Source organism: Littorina saxatilis, linkage group LG11 (genome assembly GCF_037325665.1).
Source record: "Littorina saxatilis isolate snail1 linkage group LG11, US_GU_Lsax_2.0, whole genome shotgun sequence".
Classification (NCBI taxonomy): Eukaryota; Metazoa; Mollusca; class Gastropoda; order Littorinimorpha; family Littorinidae; genus Littorina; species Littorina saxatilis.
Genome location: NC_090255.1, coordinates 12310304 through 12334881, shown reverse-complemented (window position 1 = coordinate 12334881; position 24578 = coordinate 12310304). Strand labels below are relative to the sequence as shown.

The window sequence follows — 24578 nt, the reverse complement described above, 5'->3', positions numbered from 1 at the left end:
TCTAGAAGAAACATGCGTGTACATGCGTGCGCGCGCGAGTGTGTGTGTGTGTGTGTCAAACAGTTTTTGACACACACACACACACACACACACGCGCGCGCGCACGCATGTACACACACACACACACGCATGCACATGCACACAAACGCACACACAGTACACACACACTCACAGACGCAAACATATGCGCACACACCCACACACACACAAACACACACACTCAAACACACACACACAAACACACACACTCACATGCACACACACACGCGTGCATGTACTACCTTCTGTGGCTTATGAGAAACCTTCTGACACTGATCACAAGACAACACAAAGCGACGTATGTCTGCGCACATACCTGGCCAAAAGAACTGCTGCCAAACTCGATCACGTGTCCTCTGAACACCCATGTGACCTCCCATAGGCGGTTCATGGGCCAACTTGATAACACCTAACCTCAACTGCTGGGGAACAACAACCTGAGTATAGACGCTACCACCACCGCGATACTCACGGTACAGAATCTTCTTCTTCCAGACAAACCCAACTTCACCGGAGTGACCAGACGTTCTGACGTCTCGGCGATCTGCCGCCTCACGACAACTCTTCAAAGTCGAATCATTCCACTGAAGGTCATGCAACTGCTCGGTGGTGACTGCTTCTAGACCCGGAGCAGCAACATGCAACAAAGTCGGCCTCTTTCCTTCAGCGGCAGCCTGAGCACGAGTGACAATTGAAACAACCTTGGAAACCGCGTACACTGGTAGAACATTCGAATCACCCAGCCGGGCGTGATTACCTACAATGAAATCAGCAACAGGTGTATCCATGACGATAGCCTCAACCTCACCAGTGTAGAAAGGACAATCAACCTGAACCTTAATCACTGGATAGCGCCTCTTGATGTCTTTCTCAGCCATAGAAACCCCAAGATCCTGTTCTGTGAACTGAGACCTTGAAACTAATGAACTCTTCACGACACAAACCTGAGATCCAGTATCACGCAACCCCTCCACTGCAACACCATCTACCACAACCAGGCATCTCGGGTCGTAGTCTTGCTGGCTACAGGGAGTACACAAAGTAGGTACACTGACGGGCGGTAAGGACTTCTCAGGACCCCTATTCACCGCTCCAGTCGACTTGCTCTTCTTGGGGCAATCTCTAGCCAAATGTTTGGGGGATTCACAGATGTAACACTTCCTACCGGATGTACCAAATGAGTTATCTCCACTTTTCTTCTTTTCACCAGCGTCAGCCTTTCCACCCTGATCACGATCATGCTGAAAAAACTTCTTGCAATCACGGTGTGCTTCAAAATGAATCTCAGCGGACTTAACTGCTTCGGCTAACGTCTGAGGTTTTCTCTCCTTAACGTACGCGGCCATGTCCGCGCTCAGGGTCTGCAAGAACTGTTCAAGCAAAACCAACTGTTTCAGTTCTGTGATCTCGGAAAGCTCATGCCACTTAGTCAAATTCTCTTCAATGCGAGCACCGAACTGTCTGAACGTTTCATGTTCCTTTCTCTTGCAGGTTCTGAGACGGCGGCGGTAAGTTTCTGCTGTGAGCTGATAGCGGCCTAACAACGCGACCTTCAAACCATCATAGTCGTCTGCGCTATCATCATCAAGAGTGTTGTACACTTCTACAGCCCTACCCGACAACCTAGTCGAGACCCTAGTTGCCCATGTATTTCTCTTCCACTTGTACAAGGTAGCGACTCTCTCAAACCTTTTCAACCAAGTAGCTATGTCTTCTTTGCTCTCATCAAACATCGGTATGGAAGGCCGAAAACCACGAAGGTCACTAGACTCTTCTTCACCTGATGAATCTCCATCATTACCAGCCCTATCCCTACTTCCTTTCTTCACCCTCTTACCTTCAGACTCTCTCTGCAGGAGTTGCATGCGAAGGTCATGCTCTTCTCTTTCCTGCCTTAGTTTTTCTTCCGCGGCTTTCTCATCAGTCTCTCGCTGAGCTTGAACATACTTAACTCTCTCATCAGTCTCTCGACGCGCTACTTCTAGCTTATCCTGATAAGCTTTCCTTTCCAGCTCTAGTTTCTCCTTCTCTAGCTCTAGTCTAGCCTGTTCCGCATCTTCACGGGTCATTCGCTCGGCAATAAACTCAGGAATACTGGTAGATTTAACACCTAGCTCCTCAGCAAGTGAACGCCACCTAGCAATCCTATCCGAACCACTTTCTGTCCTAGACGCCATGATAGCACTATCATCCAGAACACGACCAGAACGAAGTTCCATTATAAACAAGAACAAAACTAGCAAATGGGTAGCCAAAACATGGAAAATCAAACAAGGCACGGCTGACTGGCAACAAGGACAGGAAACCCACAAGGCCTGATGCTAACCCTCGGGCCCCTCCAACCACCCACAGTTACCAGACAACAACAAAAGCTAATTAACTACAGTACATCAGTGCCCAGTGTATGGGAAGTGTGGCCAACGACAAAAATGAAGTGAATTCCTTGAATTCAAAGAGGATTTATCCTGGCAAGCTCGCCATTGTCGCGTGCATGCACGTTTGCATGTTTAGTTTTTCACACAAAAACTTTGGCCACACCACACAGCACTCACAGAACACCGATGTAAATAAATGAAAATATTTAATAGTTCCCAGTTGGGTGAAATATGGGGGTGACGATGGATGGAATGATGGAAGGGTTAACACGAATACTGCCGTGTATTGGCAGAAGGCAGTAAGTCCAAATTTGGTAAAAATGAGATTTTCATATCATAATGCAGAGGGGAAAAAGGCGCATCTTGTGTCAAAATTTCTAAGATGTGCGATCAATATTTATGGACTTTTTGAAGAAGTAAGTCCACTAAAAAAAATTTAATCGAAGGATAAAAATCGGCAAATGGAAGCAAGTCCAAGGACTTTTGGTTTTCAGGTTTGCACTGGACTTACTTCCTTGCAAGCCTCAAAACGAGTTTGCATGGTTTAGCGCTCTATGTCCATTAGCCAATCGCGTTCACTCTTTTGTAATCCTGACTGCGGTTTACCAATCAGAACTAAGCTTATTGTATCATTATTTCCCTGGCCTTTGTCGGGGAAAATGGCGATGAGAGCTGCTGCCGACGTGTTCAACTATCCGAAGCAACAGTACAGTAAGTTGGTTTGTTTGTTTCATGATTTTTGTTGTTGGCATTTTTGCGTTCCGGTCTGAAATGACTCTCTCTCAAAAGGTGTATGGGAATTTACAACGACAACACTGATTTCTGACTGATTTGGGTATTCCAATGTGCACTTGCATTACGGAGCTAGCACTGAAGTAAAATGCCATAGTTCAAATGCCCATTTACCATGTTCAATGACATATCTAGTCCTGTGATAATGATAGTTTTTAGCGTTAAACTTTTAGCTAAAGCTGACGGCAATTAACCTATTTGGAATTATGTTACTCTTCCTGTTAGTGTACATATGCGTGCGCGAGTGTAGTATGCTTCGTATGGTATTTTTTATCTGTTGTCTTATTATTTGTTTTGTCTTTTAATGTGCACCACACTGAAATTTCTCTGTATGAGATAATAAAGTATTCGTATTCGTATTCGTATTATAGTTTTGTTGTTGTACGCTACTTCTACCGTGACTTCTTGACTATTCACTTCTGCTATTTTCATCATGATATTTATGGATGCATTTAGCATGTTTCTAATACAAAGAGATAGTTGTTTTGATCTTGAATGAGTGACTTTTGGTTGAACAACACTAGTCTTGAGCACTGACAGCGTGTTAGATCTAGAACTGGAGGATTGTTCTCCCGTCTCTTTGTGCTTCCAACCATTGAAATAAGTATTGTGTCCTATTATATCTGACAGAAATGTAATTCGAAGCGGGACAGGCAGCGACGACAGCTGCAGCACACAGTCTGAGGGATACTCGCCACCACTGCCCCATTTGCTGAAGGGCCCAAAACAAGGTATGTTTCACTTACACAGCCAAAAATTAAATAGTGTGCAACATTTTTTCATTCCTTTCTTTTCTCGGGCTGAAGAGGTATGTTTTAAAACGAGCAACATCTTGACATCACTTTCGTTGCAGCAGCAGCAGCAGTTATCGTTTGCCATTTCAGTGGCCCGGAGGGGAGATGGGGGGAGGGGGTGGCGGGTGATATTCTCTGAAGATTCTCTGCAAGTCAATCGCACCAAACATAAAAAAGAGATATTTACTTTACCATCAATACTGTCCTGACTGTTGTCGTCATTGTTTTAACATCTGATAGAGTTCAAATCCACAAGAAAAGTACATCTTGTTACACTTAGTGAAGAATGTTTTAACACAGGCGGGAAATCGAGACGAGGGTCTATTGACTGTGTGTGTGTGTCTGTGTGTACATGTAGAGCGATTCAGAGAAAACTACTGGACCGATCTTAATAACACTTGACATGAGAGTTCCTGGGTATGATATCCCAAGATTTTTTCATTTTGTCGATAAATGTCTTCGATGACGTCATATCCGGCTTTAAGTGATAGTTGAGGCGGAACTGTCACGCTCTCATTTTTCAACCAAACTTTGGTCAAGCAATCTTTGACTCAGTCCGCACTTTGGGATTGAATTTCAATTAGTTAATTAGATTGCTCATTAAAGTTGTCATTAAAAACAAATTTTCACTTACCGATTAAAGTATCATTGCTTTGTATTCCGCATCTTCTCCTGAATTCAAATATTTATCGATAAGACGCTCAGAATTAAAGAAAATAGGTTGAGTATAAATGTTCGCATGTTTCGCCGAGTCGAGCGTGACCCGTCCCGGTGTTGATTCTTCGGGTATGGCTAGCCGAGACTATCTGAATGTAGTCTCGCCGACGACTGGTTTTTGTAGTTGATCTTTTAGTGTGATACCTACATATTGACTGAATGTTTTTATATCGCTTCACGCGACTTGTTTATGTCTTTCTGCCCTCGGTTGGTGAAACTGAAAGATTACTGGGTGAAAAATTTGTTTTACTTCATTTACGGTTAACTCTTATAAGTCATAGACTTTTTCGTAAAAACAATCATAATTATGTCCCACTACAGACAGACATATCTGCCGAGACGTGTTACAGTTCACAAGAGCACCATTCCACGTGTTCACATGCAAAACGCCTTCGGCCCAAACGTTTTCAGTTCAAATTGGGATTTCATTCTTGACGAATGAATTTTGCAAGTGATTCCTATGGCGTTTTGCATGATTTATGTTGCTATTTAAAAAAAATCAACTCAGTAAAGAGAAAAGCTTTACTGTAAAAGTTATGTTTGAGTCCTGATGGAATGGTGCTTTTTCCACATGTAAAAGATTGGACAGACATGTGGTGGTGCACATGAATGCTTACACGAGAAAGAGTGGGCTGATAATCGTGTTCATCCACTGTTGTCTGATCCTACGGTTATTTGTGTGGTAGCTCGTCGCCATTATAATGGGATATTGTTAACTTTTATGTTGACAGGTGCTTAATCGGTGACTGCACCATTCCTCCTCATACATACGACGATTCAACACACGTTTCCGAAACATCAAGCCCCTCCATCCTAAGTGACGCAGATGATGCCTTACCTTCTTATCTGCTCTGACCTATGTTCCTCTGATGACCAGACGACACCAGCGAGGAAGAAAAAGCGAGCCAGAACCCCAGACAGCAGGATAACAAGAGACATAACATCAAGTATCTCCATCCTAAGTGACGCAGATGATGCCTTACCTTCTTATCTGTTCTGCTTTGAGAATGACTCTGACCTATGTTCCAACCATGGCAAGTGGCGAGACATGGTGTGCAACACAATTGCTTCCCAGCCTCAGTTATTCGAACAGTACGTGGGTACAACCATCGACGACCACCTTCGGGACATGCGACAGTTGGGCAGGTGGGAAACAGCTTGCGAACTCTACGCCATCGCAACTTGGCTCGGTCGTCACCTGTACGTGTTCTCGCCACACCCTGGGCAAGGCGAAAACGCTGCAGCGTACTGATGGCTCTGATTCTCACCCCAGGAGGAAGCTGTCGAAATTGTTGGTGGGCATGATGAGTCGGTGCATCCACGGTATATCACACTGTGTCACACTCATGCCAACCACTTCGACCGAATTCGTCCGTTGCTGGCAGGTTGCAACTGCGAGATGCAACCACCTCGGCTTGCTGGAGAAGAGGCCACAATGGATCTTATCTAAATGACAATGCCAGCAACATACGACGGTTATGGACCGACGAAGAGGAAGAGGAGTACTATATACTGACAACTTTCAGTTTGACAATAACAGATGATGAGCGCAGAGATGCAGAACGTTGAGACGAGGAGGGAGAAGGGGTGGGGGGATTGTATGTTTGTTAGTTATCCGAACAGTCTCATGGAACAAATCTACATCCAGTTAATCGCTGTAGTAGATAATTGTCATCAGTCGGATGGCAGAATGTCAGTGAATAGTTTTAGAAGGGGTGTAGACTGTAACTGGGGGAGATGGGGTGGTAAATGAATATACAACATCATATTTTGCAGGTTTGTGGTTTTGCTAGTTGAACACTCAACTACAATGTTTGTGGACACTGTGTGAATTACTATGTAATTCTACTAGCAAATGTAGCGCGCATGGCGTACAACTACAAATGATTATATAGTTCATCACACAGTTTTTAAGACTAATTAAACACTTTTTGTTCAAAAGTGGAACACTTCAGCTGAAAGTGAACACTGCACGATATATAGTTAACACTGGTATAATGGCGGCTTGTCAAGCCAGTTCTTTTTGTCATGATGTTGCTTTAATGTTGTGTCCTTTGGAAATCGTTAGTCAAACTCAATAAATAAAACGTCTTTTTGTCAAATCCTGGATTCTAATTCGTATCAGCAAACGAAAGCGAGAGAGACAGTGAGAAGGAAAACAAAAGTGTGTGTGTGTGTGTGTGTGTGTGTGTGTGTGTGTGTGTGTGTGTGTGTGTGTGTGTGTGTGTGTGTGTGTGTGTGTGTGTGTGTGTGTGTGTGTTAGACAAGCAGCAAGAAAAAAAAGCGTGTGTGTGTGTGTACACGATTTCTTAGATTTTTATTTTTATTTTAAAATAATTGCGTTCAAGTCAATATTTTTCTTGTGAATATCAAAAGAGAGTATCAGACTTGTATTAAAAATAATGGTCTTTTTAAACGATATCAATGACACAAGAACGGATTAACAATAAAGTTAATCATTAGAGAGCGACCACAGAATGATAAGCAAAACAAGGAACTCAGACAAAGACTAACTTAAGCATGTGTTGAAATTTAGGAAAACGGGAACATTCGTATCAGTTAATCACAAAGGAAAATACAAATTGTTCACCAAGGAAGTTGTTTGTGCATTCAGAAAATCACGAAATCACTGGACGTAAAGTCACATTTGAAAAACGTTCCAAAAGCAGTGTTGCGTGTATTTCTTCTACTTTCAAGTTTCTGAGATAATAAATTAGCAGAAAGTCCACTTGCTGTTTTATGCCTTTTTCTCAGCCAGATATAACGCTAGGATATAATATGGCAGAAAGCAGTAAGTCCAATGCTGCTTTTTGCCATTTTTAAAAAATAAGATTTAAGTCGGGATATAATTTGGCAGAAAGCAGTATGTCCTCTTACTGCCTTTTACCATTATTTTTAAGTGAATGAGTTTGGGGAATTAATTCGGCAAAAGGCAGTAAGTCCACAAAAATCATTATTTCTAAGTGATGAATTAAATGAGGGTTTTAATATTCATAGCAGAAACGCACAATAATGCCCTACATGTTATCAGCAAACAAACAAATCATTTAAAGCTTTTCATTCCAAATCAGTGATGCAAACAGAAAATGTCGATTTTCTCGAAACTAGGTTTCATGGACTTGCTTCCTTCTGCCTTTACACGGCAGAATACATGAAGATGAACATAATGAACATGAGAAAGTAAACAACAGTCAAATAATGTCAACAAACGACATACGAGACAATCAGGATAGTCAAATACAAAGAACGTACGTCTTAAAGGCCCTCCTCATTCCATAAATGATATCTATCGTTGTAAGAAAGTACTTAGCTACACGTTCGACGAATTCAGGGGGGGTGGGTGCGCCCTCGGGTCGACACCTGCGTCTCTGTCGCGGGGGTGAGAGAGTCAGCCCGGTTGAGAGCTGTCACACGGCACACACGCTGCAGCGACGGCGCCGGTTCGATGTTGCTGCTCAACAGCAGCGTGGTTGCGCCGCTGTGACGTTACGAAATAGCTGCTCAAAAACAGCGTAGTGATGCCACGGCGATGATCCAAAGTGGCTGCTCACACAGCAGCGTGGGGGTGCCTCCTCCCTGCTGAGAAGCTAAGGTTCGCTCCTTCCCGTCCGGTCTGTCCTCGACAGTAAACACTGAAAGCCTAGAAGGCCAAAGTCAATAATCACCCCAAAAATATAAGACACGTGACTTCCTCCTCCAATAGACATCATTATTAGGGATGAGGAGGAAGCACAATGACTCTAAACTTTGGTTTCCTTCTACAATATAATTTACCATTATAATGATTCCCTTTTAAACACTATGATGAACACTATTTACCACAACACAAAGACGAGACAAAACAGTACAACCGGTAACTAAAGTAGGTTCCCTGTCCCCTGCCACCGGCCGCTAATTCACCTTCAGCAAAACTGACAAAAGTCTATCCAACTAGACCAAGAAATATAGCTTACCTCACACAGGCCAATGAATATCATCGCGTACACTTTACGCAACCGACTTTAACAAAGTCAACCAGTAGACGTACATTACTACTGAAAATAAACTTCGAACTCAAACGACAATTCACACGCGAACTTCGCAGCCGTTCGAAAAACATCTGGTCTCGGCCGAGACAGAAAAAAGAATGCTTATGAATTTTACAGTCAGCTACAAGGTAACCAGTGAACTCTACAAATAGCGCGCAGCCTACCGTGAACGTCCCGTGCAATGCGTGCAAAGCGTGCAAGGCGTGGAATTACTGAGCTAAGCCCAGCTACAGGTCTTCCCACCTTGACACAGGTACCTGTCAGCAACGCCCGACCAAGGAACCCTATATATATATACAACTGTCCGCGACACCAGGTGAGTAACAGGTGAAAACAAGTGAGAGCTGAGGGATGATATTTCCCTAGCCCCTGGAGAAGACATCGCGATTACTTGACTATGACAACAACAAATTATACAGGAACAGTCCCAATACAGAAGTGATGTCTGCTGTGACAACATCAGTGCAGTATTTATACAATTTACAACGTCACGGCTCGGAGGGTGATGCAATGCAGTTACAGTCCACATGTAACAAAAGACAATTCAGGTTGCCGGTATTACGGGTAAGATCATGCAGATCAACGCTGCAGGTGAGCGGACACACAGACCGGGTTTGTTGGGGTAGGGGGCATGACGGTCACGTGAACCACGGTGCTCAAAGCAACCACTCTCATGTATACCATGAATGATAATCTGAAACATTTTGGCTTTCCTCTACAAACACGCACATCACTGATGCCGACTTCAGGCCCTGGCCAATTCACCTGAACATTTGAGAAGACTCTCATATGACATCCTCCAAGTTTGACGCTGGCACAGTCATAACGATAATGATGAAAGATGACAGCAATTAAATTCAACACCAACCAACACTTTCTCCATCGCTTATTAAATTCATCATTTCTCCAGAAAAGGGAATATATACTAAAGAGGGTGATAGGGACCTCTTCAAGCTTCAAATTATGTGTGCCAGCCTCAACATGACCTATATATCCCGAAGCGAGATCTACGCGTAAAGCGGAGGTATTGTGGTGCAAAGACTGGGGTTTGTAGACACGAGTCAGTGGGAAGATCTTTGCCTTTGGTCCCACTGGCCTGCTGAAGACCGATCTAGTGCAAGATAACGATGAGGAAATTGTTGAAATTTACAATGTGGCGACAGCAAGATGCGTTTAAGTCCCAATCAAAGACAAATGGAATAAACAACTGACCGGTATTGAGAAAGATGGCTTCATGGGGTAGATGACCACTGCAACAGATTGGTGTAGTAGAATGAACAACAACTGTATCAGTGTGGATTTCCTCAGACTTATTTTGAGCGCAAAAAGTCTCCACTTGATGTTACCAACTATACACAATACCAAAGTCGTCACAGAATGTTGGCACAACTCATTTTAAAACCGCCCTGATATGGCTCTTCGTGGTCGGCTGGGCGTTAAGCAAGCAAACAAACTCATTTTAAAACCGCCCTGATATGGCTCTTCGTGGTCGGCTGGGCGTTAAGCAAGCAAACAAACTCATTTTAAAACCGCCCTGATATGGCTTTTCGTGGTCGGCTGGGCGTTAAGCAAGCAAACAAACTCATTTTAAAACCGCCCTGATATGGCTCTTCGTGGTCGGCTGGGCGTTAAGCAAGCAAACAAACTCTTTTTAAAACCGCCCTGATATGGCTCTTCGTGGTCGGCTGGGCGTTAAGCAAGCAAACAAACTCATTTTAAAACCGCCCTGATATGGCTCTTCGTGGTCGGCTGGGCGTTAAGCAAGCAAACAAACTCATTTTAAACAGCTTTTCAGCAGACAGCCAAAACTGATTATTTCAAATATAGAGATAGTCTTTTTATTTGTACCGGATATGGATATAAAGATAAAATAATGTTAAATCATGTACTGTCCATCGTATTTATGAGAATATTTCTCATGATTTACTTAGTCTAAAGCACAACAACATCAAAATTGCCAAGAATCGATTTACGCCAAATGTTTAGAACGACGACAATATTGCATTAAAGCTAGCGAGATACACAGTCTTTTCCACACTGTGCTTCTCTTTGGGATTCTGACAGGAACCTCTATATATGGGCGTATATATATAAAAAGAGAGCTTGCATTGTGACAACCTTCATCATTTCCTTTGGACGTTACAACCGTTTTCGGTTTGAGAGAGCGCATGGATATCAGTGTTGGACCACAGGAGTTTCAGAGGAAGACGACAGAGACGCTGAGTGGACTAGAAGGCTTTGATGAGATCATGGATGACGTTACTCGGCGGACAAAGAACACAAGTCCTCTAGAAATCATGAAATCTGGCTTTGAACTGAACAGAGAGAAATATCAGTTCATGAAGTAACAAATTAAGTCACATTGTTTGGGGCACACAATCCACGCAGACTGTGTCATACCGGATCCTGACACGGTGACAGCCATCATGAACTCAGAACTATCAAAGGGTGTCACGAGACTGAGACATGCTTGGTGTGATTACAGTTTAGGTCCTAGCTGTCATAAGTAACCTGTCAACAACAACTCTCACATATATTCTAGAGAACAAAACACACCGTTTAATTGCAATGGAGACTCCCATGCGCAACAAGATGCATTTGATCAAGTGAAGAATCAGATCCGTAACCTATAACCTCTATTCATTCTACAGAGTCGAGCAACCTTCTATTGTCATGCACACGTGTCTAGTTAAGGTCTGAGAGCCGTCCTGCTTCAGAAAAACAACAAGGGTTGTTGTTTTCAAATTACATTTAGCCCATGTACATTGATCAGTCCAGAAAAGCTTTTCATGTGGCAAGATGTCAAAATATCTTGTTTGACTTGACTCATTTGAACGAACATCAAGCCTCTCGTACCACTGATCTAAACAGAATCTGAATGACGTACCACAGAGATGTCAGCGCATGCTTATAGGTATAATGCGTGTCGCTGCCCCGGTATGCAATGTTACAAGTTGTCAACACAGGTTGTTGCACTTGACTCATTTGAACTGACGACAAGCCACTGGGTGTACTGCGTTTTCATGCCACACAAGTTTTACGCAATGTTCCCGGGAAATCGCATGCACTGAGCAGCAGAAGCACAGGCGCACGAAGTTGTGATCTGATCTTGGCCGGTCAGCAGAGATTGCGTTTATTCCTCGTGAGTTGTGACAGGACAATGATCCTGAGTTAGCGGCAAAGTAGATGGATGGCCAAAACAGGTCAAACCTTCCGCAATCCACGCCACAATGACAGACCCTTTGGTTACCTTCTACGACAGATTGTTGTGCCCACCAGCCACATAAAACATCATCCACAAACTGCACACAACCAACCAGGATGAAAACAAATGCCGTGGAAATGCTAAACAGAAAATCCTAGCACAACCAAGAAGAGAATCAGTCGTGATAACAACACTTCTCATCAGAAGAAAGCTGCACACGAACATGAGCCATTGGGACAGGTATAGACCTTGGTCACCAGGAGCTGATTTGTGCACTGCAAAGCAAGTGCTCTCTAGTCCTAGTCATCACAGATTATTACGCCAGGTGGATTAAAATAAAGTCCGTGGAACACTACAATGTAATTGAAGTACAGATTCAGGAAGAAGCAGGAAATCAGGACGCATGCGCACATTCGCACCTCTTCCCCAACTTGTTTGCACCGACCATTTCCTTGTTGTACCGCGGCAACTTTGTATGCCCTGTGAGTCTGTGTGTGTGTGTGTGTGTGTGTGTGTGTGTGTGTGTGTGTGTGTGTGTGTGTGTGAGTGTGTGTGTGTATGTACGTCTGTACGTCTGTCTGTCTGTCTGTCTGTCTGTCTGAGTGTGTTTCTGTGTGTGTGCTCATCTTTCTTTTGTCCGTCCACGTACAATTTGTGTTATTCTACATGTCGTCCTTGTCCAGTGTAAACCTTGTGACTCAATGTTTAGTATTGTCCAACGGCTAGGACAGGCATGCTGTTCTCTGGCAATCCGTATCGAATCCCGCTTCAAGCTCGTCTGCTCACGGTACCCTTGTGTTACCTGAGCGTATGCTTATTATAGTGAATATATTTTATTTTCTGAGTAGATCCGTTTGCTTGCCCTCAGGCACTGAGAGAGAGAGAGAGGGAGAGAGAGAGAGAGCTCCCGGAGAGAGAGAGAAAGAGAGAGAAAGAGAGAGAGAAAATCAGAATCAGTTTTATTCGCGGAAACAATGGTTTTTAGTGAAAGGGTGTTGTGGGGTAGGGATGTCGACATACACAGCTTTCTGGATACCGAAACATGCACGATCGCGAACAGATTCTCGCTGCTGGAAGTCTGATAGCGAGGCAGTCTGTGCACAGGTGTAGGGAGGTGCATGTCCGTCACACAGGTGTAGGGAGGTGCATGTCCGTCACACAGGTGTAGGGAGGTGCATGTCCGTCACACAGGTGTAGGGAGTTGCATGTCCGTCACACAGGTGTAGGGAGGTGCATGTCCGTCACACAGGTGTAGGGAGGTGCATGTCCGTCACACAGGTGTAGGGAGGTGCATGTCCGTCACACAGGTGTAGGGAGTTGCATGTCCGTCACACAGGTGTAGGGAGGTGCGTGTCCGTCACACAGGTGTAGGGAGGTGCATGTCCGTCACACAGGTGTAGGGAGGTGCATGTCCGTCACACAGGTGTAGGGAGTTGCATGTCCGTCACACAGGTGTAGGGAGGTGCATGTCCGTCACACAGGTGTAGGGAGGTGCATGTCCGTCACACAGGTGTAGGGAGGTGCATGTCCGTCACACAGGTGTAGGGAGTTGCATGTCCGTCACACAGGTGTAGGGAGGTGCATGTCCGTCACACGGGGGTCTTTGTTCATTGTTACCGCTCATCTCTTAACAGCTGTTAACAATGCAGGTCGAGATCAGCCCAGGTACAGTCTCACGACTGCCGCCAACACATTCAGGTCTCTGGTCGCCTGCCTTCTGTCTTCTGCGAAGTCGTCTTTGATCAGAGGTTTCGACCTCTTCAGACAGCGCGTTGAAAAGTCTTCCAGTTCTGTAACCTCTGCTTTTTCCATTTTGATGTACCAATCAGTCACTTTCCTTTCTCTTATGTCGTATCTTAGCACGATGTCGTCCGATTCGCATACAAGCACGTTCTGTTCAAAACGCTTGTCGAGCACCGCGTGGTGTATGGACTGGTTACGGCGGATGTCCCTCAGCCTTCTCTGCTTCTTCGTATTTGTCACTGCACCTACTTGTTCGTAGATATCATCTAGGAAAAAGCCAGCCTGTTCTGCACTGTTCTCAATAACACGTTCCTGTTCTGTACCCGAGTCCCTTCCGCAACGCCTCCCCCTTGCCCTCACTCATCTCTGATTCCACTGCACTTTCTTCCACCAAGTCAGTGTTTTTGTTTACATAGCACGCATGCATGTCAGCCAGTGACCCAGTTTCAAAGTCAGTCGCCCGCTCGGCGATATCTAATTCTATGGAAAGCCGTTTGGCTCATAACCATTACACGTGTAATAAAACATGAATACACGCGTAATAAATGATTAATACACGTGTATTTATTTCTTATTGCACGTGTAATTTATCTTTTTTTCTTATGCTATGGAATAGCATAATGATTAAATACACGTGTAATAAATATTTCATACTCGTGTAAGAAATGATTAAATACACGTGTAATTAACATTTCATGCGCGTGTAAGAAATGTTTAAATACACGTGTAATTATTTATTACACGTGTATTTAATCATGTCTTACACGTGTATGAATTATTTATTACACGTGTATGAATCAATCATTACGCGCGTATTAATTATTTAGTACGCGCGTATGAATCATTTCTTACGCGCGTATGAATTATTTATTACGCGCGTATGAATTATTTATTACGCGCGTATTTAATCATTTCTTACACGTGTATGAACAATGGAGTTTTACACGTGTATTTAATAATTTCTTACACGTGTAAGACATGATTAAATACACGTGTAATACATTTTTCATACACGTGTAAGAAATGAATAAATACGCGTGTAATAAATATTTCACACAAGCGTTAAAAATGCAGGAGTCACGTGGTTAAGCGACTTAAAAACTCGGACTGGGAATCCACATGAAAAACACTCTATGCGTCTTCATCGCCTCGCTTTGCACGCTTACAGCTCAAGATGACGGAAGCGGCAAACCTCAATGTCACTTTAGAAGGTTTGCAACAAATTGATGCAATGGTTCACCTTTCGGCGGGTCTGATAAAAAAAAATCCCCTCTAGCGGCGTCGCCATTTTGAGAGATCAATCGCGCGCGAACCGGAAGTAGAATAGACGAGAGTTGTTGCTTTGCAAGTCGTATATTTTCCGATTCAAGTTTTAATTTATTACAGGTGTATCTAATGATTAAAATACACGTGTATTTAAATCTTTTCCTACACGTGTATTTAATCATTTCTTACACGCGTATAAACTATTTCCTGCACGTGTATTTAATCATTTCTTACACGTGCATGAAATATTTATTACACGTGTATTTAATTATTTCTTACACATGCATGAAATATTTATTACACGTGTATTTACTCATTTATTACACGTGTATTTACTCATTTGTTACACGTGTATGAATCAATCATTACGCGCGTATTCATTATTTAGTACGCGCGTATGAATCATTTCGTACGCGCGTATGAATTATTTATTACGCGCGTATGAATTATGTATTACGCGCGTATAGGTTATGAGCCAAACGGCTTTCCATATAATTCACGGTTTCCTCGTGCTGAATTGCCATAGTGGTGCAATGGTGACAGCGATGAAATCTGTCATCTTTCTTGCCAACACTTTCCTTTCAGTCTGGCGTGGGAGAAAATAGGGGGGTTGGGCGAAAAGGGGGACTTGCCTGTTGTTCCTGTTAATTGTTGTTGTTCCTGTTGTTTGGATCTTGTGTAGGCTTCGGCCCTCATCGCATCATGTCGTAGCTGGCTGGGGGGCTTGCGACGAAACTGTTGGTTACTGGTTGAGTGAGCGGTAATGGCGGCTGTGCTGCTACTGGTCATTCGAAAAACAACGACTGTCTTGCTTCCTTCAGAGGCAACTTTCCAGGAACTTAGCTGATTTTCGGCAAGCAGGACCTCTAGCATGCGGTTGGAAGTCCAACAACAGACATTGTGGTGAAGTAATGAAGAATTCCAAGCTGGAGAGATCGCAGCAGTGAAAGAGAGAGAGAGAGAGAGAGAGAGAGAGAGAGAGAGAGAGAGAGAGAGAGAGAGAGAGAGAGAGCGATGGAACAGTTTAAGCTTTGTGACATCACCAAGTTGACAGCAGGATCAACCTTGGCACGGTCTTGTCCAAATGGGATAAACTGATAGCCTAAAAACCTTCTCACAGCCTCTTTGGCTGTGTTCGATCAATATTCTAGCAATTCAATTTCCTGGTGTGTTTTTCTCCCCCAGTTCTTTTGTGAATTGTCTTTATTGTAATGCTCACTAATATGTTGAAGAGGCAAGCTGATTGCCTTTGAAGTGAGCGATGTTTTTTTCTTGTGTAAATTAGTTAAAATGCACAACCAGGGAAAACCAACCAGACAAAATGGATTATCTGTTTTGATTCTGTGGCATTCGGGCCTCAAGTGTTGCGTGCATATATAATCCAAACAATCATACAATCAGAATTAACAAACAAACAAACACGCGAACAAAGAAACAAACACATAAACTCTCAAACATGTGAACACAAATTAGGTACCAAGCAAAAAAAGAACACACGGACACACAAACAAAACAAAACAAAAAACATATAACGAAGAAACACACAATTAAACAACTAACAAGCAAACAAAGCGACCACGGACATAAAAGCAAGTAAACAAATCAACAAACAAACGCACGGGCTAACAAATAAACAGACAAACAAACAAACCACCACTTTTTTGTTCAAATCAGCGTGACTGTTATTGTTACTTTAAAGCCGCGTGTGCGCGCGCGTGTGTGTGTGCATGTGTGCGCGTGTGTGTGTGTGTCTGTTTGTATGTATGTCTGTGTGTGTGTGTGTTCGTGTGTGTCACGGTGTGCGTGCGTGTGTGTGTGTGCGTATGTGTGTGTGTATATATGTGTGTGTGTGTGTGTGTGTGTGTGGTGTGAATGCGTGTGTGTATGTGCGTGAAAGGGATGAGGTTATTTGATTCCTTTCAAGATGAAGGAGCCTAATCAAACGTGTTTGTTCTGTGCAGCCGCATAACCATACGTCAGCCAGTAACCAGCAGCAGAGCCTTTGAAAGATTCATCAACACGCTGCACCCCAAGATCCCGTCCCTGTCCGTGTGGTGTGCTAGCGTGCATAAACTGGAAAGTCTACCGTTCTGGATGTGTGAGAGGCAACTGACCACTCCCCTGCGCTGTCCCCCCACGGTCACCAAGGAGGTTGCCAAGTCCAAGGAGATGAAAGGGAGCGGCATCCCCTCCTACAGCTCCACCCCCGCCCCTGCAGCGACGGAGGGACCGCCGGTCAGGTGGCTGCCACACAAGGGCGGTCAGGACGGACATAGCAAGGGTACAGCGATGAACTGTAATGCTTGTGGAGACGCCGTTGTTCAGCTGCTGAAGGAGCTTGGTGTGGGTCAGAGTTCAGGTGAGTGAAATTATGAAGTTGCAATGTAAGGCAATCGTTACGAAGAATTCATTAACTGACAAAAATCTTTGCCAACGTCTCTATTTGCTTTTGATATTACCGTAAAATCCCTAGCAAACGCCCACCCCCCCTCCGCACAGATTTCAGATAAAAGTAGGGGGTGGGCGTTTGCTTGGTGTACACCCCTTTGCAAGATACAGTGTCATCACATTTTCACGAGAAAAAAATTGATACAACAATGTCAGAGAAATACAATGGGACCAAAAAAAACAGACACACACACACACAAACACACACACACACACACACACACACACGCACACACACACGCACACACACACACACCAATAAATGAAGAAGAAACAAGAACGCTGAGGCGTGGTTAACCATTCAGTCAAGCGACTGCACGCTAAACTACGCCCGTATTCCTTTTACACACACGCGCACACGCACACACACACACACACACACACACACGCACACACACACGCACACACTGAAGATGTGCTTTTTGATCTATGAATATCACAGAGAAGTACAGGCAAGATTAAATGGATTGTGAGCTTTTCTGGCGACATTAATAATTTATTTTAATTACTTCGCGCGGAAATTTAACCACGGCGTCTACGGAAGGGGATGCACGTTTTTGTTTCTTTGGAAAGCATGGGTCTCCAGAAGAGAATGCATATTTTTCCTTCTTTGGCATGGGTCCGCACGGCCCCACGATGTCTTCCGTGTGTAGTCGATAACCCGGTCGGGCGAAGGTTAATAGTGTAAAATGTGTTGGTGATGTTGTTGTTGTTGGAGTTTCGGTATTTCTAGCTTATTGTCCTTGGGAAATTCGGGAAAAACCCTGGTGTGTTACTGTGTGTGTGTGTGTGTGTGTGTGTGTGTGTGTGTGTGTGTGTGTGTGTGTGTGTGTGTGTGTGTGTCAGTGTGTGTGTCAGCTGTGTGTGTGTGTATGTGTGTGTGTGTGTGTGTGTGTGTGTGTGTGTGTGTTAGCATATGATCACCATTCAGGACTTGCAACTGTTGCACACCTTCAAATTGAGGACCTAAACCCAAATGGGGACCCAAAACTGAGTCCTCATTTGTTTTATTGATCTAACGTCTTCAGAAGCTCCAAAACAAGTTTTTGGCGCCAAAAGATTTGATGGCTCATTTTGCGGCAAACCTTTGAACAAAAAAAGTGGTGTTTTTTTTCAAAGGTTTGCGGCAAAATGAGCCATCAAATCTTTTCGCGCCAAAAACTTGTTTTGGAGCTTCTGAAGACGTTAAACTCTGTTTCTTCTTTGATCCTCGATTGGTATGTGCCTTCTCAAAGTCCTCGTTTGTGACCATATGCACGTATGTGTGCTTGTGTGTGTGTGTGTGTGTGTGTGTGTGTGTGTGTGTGTGTGTGTGTGCGTGTGTGTGTGTGTGTGTGTCTTTGTGTGTGAGATAGCGCGAGAGAGAGAGTGTATGTGTGTGTGTGTTTGCGTGCGCGCGTGTGTGTATGTGTGTGTTTGTGTGTGTGTATGTGTGTGTGTTTGCAGTTTTAAAACATGCTTTTCTTTCGCTCTCTCGGTCTCTCTTCCCTGTCTATCTCTCAAGAAGTGTCTCCCTGTGTACCCCGGTATAGCACTTTGTATACCAGTGTAATAACTAATCACATGTTTCGTCTCAGGTCCTGACTCACTGCAGTATCGAGACGTGCTAGTGCTGGGTCCTAGTGAACGCGTCCAGTCAAAGGGAAATGACAGCAAAAGGGCAGCGAAAGGACTCACTGGCAAGTTACTTGACAGTGGTATACCCATGCAAATAGTTACAGAGATCGACGGAGACACTAAGTACCGTGACGTTGCTCTGGGGTTGAAAAACGAGGTCACGGTATCCGATTATGAGACTGTGGCCGGTCTTGAAAGAAGGGTCGTCATTGGAACGGGATCATCCAGTGACCAGGCTGAACTTCTAAACCGACTGATGGCCATGTCCAGATGCACCGCACAGCTTGTATGGATCGGAGACATCACGCAAAGATAGATGTTTTACTCATTTATTTCTGCTGAGTGAACGTTGTCACATATCACAAGAAACAACTCCTTTTGTGTTCGTTGAAGAGTGGCAACAAATGACAGCAATCACTTCCATGAGTGTAAAACGCACAAACTCCGCCCATATCAATTGACTCGCGTGTGTGGATGTGCTCCAGAACAACAAGACACTAGTGGTGATGTTTGTGCAAAATCCACACGGCTCAGAACTCAGTCAGGCTTTACTAAGTTTGGGTCTGTATCCAATTACACATCATTTGTTAGCGCGAGATCACATATTGGCATAATCCCTTCGCTCGCATTCCATTTTCGCGTACGAGATTTTTACTGAAAGTAAAAAATTGGGGAGTCAAATTTTCGTAGAGGGAGTACTTTTTTCGTACCTTGGGGAGTTCTTTTCTCGTACGAAAGGTGTACTCGGAGTAAGAATATCGTACAAAATGTTTACTCCGGAGTACATTTTTCGTGGAGTAAACATTTCGTGTTACACCGGTATTCTCTACGGCCTTGGCACCCAACGGGTTGAACAAAATGTAAACATCTTGAATATTTTGAATGGTATTGTATTTTTTAATCTGTTTTTCCAAAATGAATTACATAACATGAATATTGTCATATACTGGTGCAAATGTACCCATCAGAATACCTGAACATAATTCAAAGTGACAGTTCGTAGATTGTAAGAAAGGTGTGGTATTGTTTTAGAGAATGACAGGGAGAGTGACTAATCCTGCACATGGTGCGTGGTTACCATGCAGAGGGTAGATTATTGAGACGTAACAGGGACAAACTAGCCCAGGACATTAGGAAAAAGTCTTCTTGATCTGTCAAGGTCAAAATGAATGACATGAATTTGTAATGAGGAAAAAACAACAAACGGAAAGTTCTTCATACATGAAGAATGTTATGATGTCTTTGACTCTATCTCATTTAAAGACTGTGTGTGTTGTGTTTGTGTTTGTGGTGTGGTGTGGTGTCGTGTGGGGTGGGGTGGTGTGGGGTGGGGTGGTGTGGGGTAGGGTGGGGTGGTGTGGGGTGGGGTGGTGTGGTGTGGGGTGGGGTGGTGTGGGGTAGGGTGGGGTGGTGTGGGGTGGGGTAGGGTGGGGTCGGGTGGGGTGGGGTGGGGTGATGGGGTGGGGTGGGGTGGTGTTGTGTTGTGTTGTGTGTGTGTGACATGTGCGTGTGGGTAGGTGCGTCAGTGCACGCGCGCGCGCGTGTGTGTGTGTGTGTGCGTGTGTGAGTGCGTGTGGGTGCGTGCGTCAGTGCGCTTGTGTGTGCGTGTGTACGGTATGTGTGTGTGTGTGTGTGTGTGTGTGTGTGTGTGTGTGTGTGTGTGTGTGTGATATATATATTCATTTTTGACGTTTTTGAATAGTTAGCCATTGATTGTTGTGATGGTTATCATTGAAGAGAAATGGATAAGCCGTGTATGTACATCTGCTTGTAGATGTTCATTGACAAGAACATCCTGGAACATGTTGGTGACAGCAAATAGTGTTGGTCTTATTATATGATAAAAAGACATTGTATTTTATCCAAAGAAATCAGTGACTGACTATAATTGTTCAGTATAGCTGCACAACCGCTCTATCATCTCCACTGGCCCCAAATTAAACTGACACAAATAGAATGTTAGCTTTGCACACTAACTTTCCATTTATTGCACCATTTCTCCCTATCTGACAGCAAAACGAACAATCAATCAATCAATATGAGGCTTATATCGCGCGTATTCCGTGGGTACAGTTCTAAGCGCAGGGATTTGGTTTATTTTTTTATGTTTTTTTTATGCAATTTATATCGCGCACATATTCAAGGCGCAGGGATTTATTTATGCCGTGTGAGATGAAATTTTTTTACGCAATACATCACGCATTCACATCGGCCAGCAGATCGCAGCCATTTCGGCGCATATCCTACTTTTCACGGCCTATTATTCCAAGTCACACGGGTATTTTGGTGGACATTTTTATCTATGCCAATACAATTTTGCCAGGAAAGACCCTTTTGTCAATCGTGGGATCTTTAACGTGCACACCCCAATGTAGTGTACACGAAGGGACCTCGGTTTTTCGTCTCATCCGAAAGACTAGCACTTGAACCCACCACCTAGGTTCGGAAAGGTTGTACTGAGAGAATTGCTAACGCCCTGACCCAGGGTCGAACTCGCAACCTCTCGCTTCCGAGCGCAAGTGCGTTACCACTCGGCCACCCAGTCCACTTACCGGCCAGGTACCTGAAGTCTTTTTCACGGCTGCTGCTCGCAGTTGAATGAACTGAACTAACATTGGCTGATAAAGAAAAATACCAAACATACTCTACTCACGTGTGCACGAAGAATACAAAGGCATGGCATTCCTTGTTTGTATTCTTTGTTAACACGTGAGTACAGTAAGTTTGGTCTTTTTGTTCATCGCTCTCACGCGTTGTCACCATTGTTCTACTGCTTTCAGATTCTACATCACAACACTCTGAGACTCAGTTCCCGCTGAATTCCCCCACTACCCTCGTTTTAGAGAAAGACCCAAAATATACAAAATCGTAATTTACCCATACTATGAGAAACAAGAAATTCCTCCGAGGTAGGAAAAACACCCCCGTTGGTCAAAGGGAAATAACCATTCTCACTGCCACCAACTGAGAAGGTTATTTCCCTTTGACCATTAATATGTCCCTCTATAAGTCCTTGTAGAATCTTAATCCACCAATAACTCCCTAACCGTGTGTTTGACTGGTCCCAATTTTTGTAAGGATCGTCTCAGGAATGTATAGACCCTGTTCACCAAGTTTGGTGACGATCGGTCCGTTCATTCTTGAGATCTATATGCGAACACAAACACACAAACAAACAAACAAACACATCGACCGAATCCTATACACACCCCTATACCGGGGGGTGTAATAAGTGAAGCAAAATATTCAAGCTGTTATGTGGTCAGTGGGGGTCATGTGCGATCATTATGATGTCGTCAATGCTAAGTTTGTTGGCTTTTGCATGAATAGCTGTATGCTGATCGTGCTTGGTCCTATTTTTGTCATGTTTCATGATTTAATGTGATTGCTTGTTGTACAGTCTTATAACTATTATTGTTTTTAATTTTGAAGATTGATTGAATTTGATGTGTAATTGTATGATGTGTTTTAAAGTACCTGTCGTTATAACATAGGGTACGACTTGATTTTTGTTTTTGAATATTGTTGTTGTTTTGTTTTTCTCCTAATGCCCATGTTGAATATTTGATATATAAAAATGCTTTAATCTAAATGCTTTTATTTGAGTGCTGTATTTTCTACTTTATAAACAGCTTTTCAGATGCCTGACATTTGTGACCCTCCACCACGAAATGAGTCGCATGTCACCTCGCGCGGTTCTGCGCTAGGCTTAATATAAGTCCAGGGAATGTCTGGTAACAGTGTGAGGGTCACCTTAGTCACAGGCTTATAACTCAAACAGTTTTCGCTCTTTTCTAAAACGGTTTTCACCACTGGATAGAGCATAAAAAACTCTTTAGGAAAATGTAAACATATAAAAATCATGCAAAGGTGACATGCTAATCATTCCGTGGTGGAGGGTCACATTTGTATCTGAGTCTGCTATCAGGCGGCGATTAGTTCTATACACGTTGTATTATCGTGTTGTTTCTTCTAAACTTGAATGTATGTGTTTGTGTGATAACCTCAAAAGTATGTCAATAGTGACTGAATATAGTAATGGTCACTTTATGGGATTTGTTATGTTTCTGCCTTTATCTTCATTCGACATATGGTAATGTGGAGACGAAAAGCTATATTTCACAAACAAAGTAGGATGAGCAGAAGATGTTTAGTTCGCAAATAGACACTTAAATACAAAATGGAAGGATTTTGTATGGTACTCCTGTATCTACGCTAACAGACTTAGTGCATTCACTCCATCCAATGAAATGATGTTGTTTGATAAAGTGACACCAGTAGTAACTGGCAGGTACCATATTATCAATGATTGTTATGGTTAGTGTTCATGACTGTTTTGCTTGCAATGCATGTTTTATCTTATCATTCAAATGTTGATATTCTGCCTATCACATTTTACTTGTATTTTGAATGTCCACGTAACCGTTACCATTTTGATTTAGCTCTGCGCCATTCCTTCCATGTTTGCTGAGAATGGCGACATAGGACTGTTTGTTCTGTTGTAGCTCTGTGTTTGTCTAATGCTGCGTATAAACGCTCATGTTGCTTTTCTTGTTTCTATTTCCCTCCTTTGCATTCCATTCTGAACTGAAGCACTTGAATCATCTTTCAGACTAATATATTCTTGCTTTTGTTGTTATCTATGTTGGAATCAAAAGATCATCTTACATTATGCCTTCTGCCAAAGTGTGTCAGCTGTTTTCACACGTTTTGTATTTGTAAAGGTCTGTGTTTTGTTATTTTTCTTGTAAATAGTATTCATACTGGTTTTAAGTCTTTTGTCAATGTTAGGAAGCTGTCCTAAGATTTGTTGTATAAGTAAATGCACTATGCTATGTACAACTGTTGGAGCAAAGAAAGATGGAAATTGATTAATATGAGCCAAACATGTTGATAATATGATTACTGGATCACGCACTAAACGGATCGGTGAGGTGAATACAATAGAATTGAAGTGCTTTAAAGAACAGACATGTTGTGCAGAAGTCTATGCTTGTTTTCGTTTTTTTTCCACAGAAGGATGATAGAGAAATACTACATTATTTTCATTGATTGTAGAAGAAACACACACAATTTACGATAAAGTGTATGCATCAAGAGCAGCTCAGTTTTTGAGCCATGCTATTGGCCACACAAAAACATTCACTTGTGTATTGACAAAATCTCAGTCCACTCACATTTTACCAGATGACAAAAGCGATTAGCGAGGAGGTAAAACGAACCAGAGTGAGTTTTAAGAAGCTTTCAGGTAGTTAAAACACGTTTAAAGTCCTGTAGTAGATGTCCATAAAGCTGATTTTTGTTGGATTTGTTTTACCTGTATGATGAGTTTTGAAAGTTTGTACAGGGTTGCATGTCTGTGCGTGGAGGATTCAAAAAGATACATTCTGCAGTTGTGTTATAATTTGTATACCAGAAACATTTGAAATGAACACTTAGAACCTTGCTTTTACATGTAACTGACTTCACTGGTATTGTTGAACGTCTGAAATATAGTATTATAACATTCATTCATTTTGTTTAGAGAGTCTTTTTTGTCTCAGAAAATTAACTG

At 43.1% G+C, this 24578-nt stretch overlaps 1 protein-coding gene and 2 long non-coding RNA genes across 3 annotated transcripts in view; 2 read left to right on the top strand and 1 right to left on the bottom strand.

Moving 5' to 3' along the window:
• The window catches only part of LOC138979767 (uncharacterized), an 88032-nt gene that overhangs the window by 25446 nt on the left and 38008 nt on the right, over positions 1 to 24578 (bottom strand). The gene's annotated exons all lie outside the window — the stretch shown is intronic.
• On the top strand, positions 1788 to 6819 carry LOC138979751 (uncharacterized). Its single transcript, XR_011460120.1, has 2 exons — positions 1788 to 3937; positions 5449 to 6819. It is a non-coding gene; the product is annotated as an uncharacterized lncRNA (long non-coding RNA).
• LOC138980673 (uncharacterized) lies at positions 10914 to 20303 on the top strand. Its single transcript, XM_070353580.1, has 3 exons — positions 10914 to 11089; positions 16921 to 17318; positions 18985 to 20303. Exons 1-3 carry the CDS (start codon positions 10914 to 10916, stop codon positions 19338 to 19340), a joined length of 930 nt encoding a protein of 309 aa, XP_070209681.1. The 3' UTR covers positions 19341 to 20303.

Bases quoted from the DNA above. Each gene is read 5' to 3' on its own strand.
- LOC138980673 (XM_070353580.1), top strand. From the start codon at position 10,914: ATGGATATCAGTGTTGGACCACAGGAGTTTCAGAGGAAGACGACAGAG. The intron at 11,090-16,920 runs GTAACAAATTAA...TGTTCTGTGCAG, and splicing joins GAGAAATATCAGTTCATGAA to CCGCATAACCATACGTCAGC. The intron at 17,319-18,984 runs GTGAGTGAAATT...GTTTCGTCTCAG, and splicing joins TGGTGTGGGTCAGAGTTCAG to GTCCTGACTCACTGCAGTAT.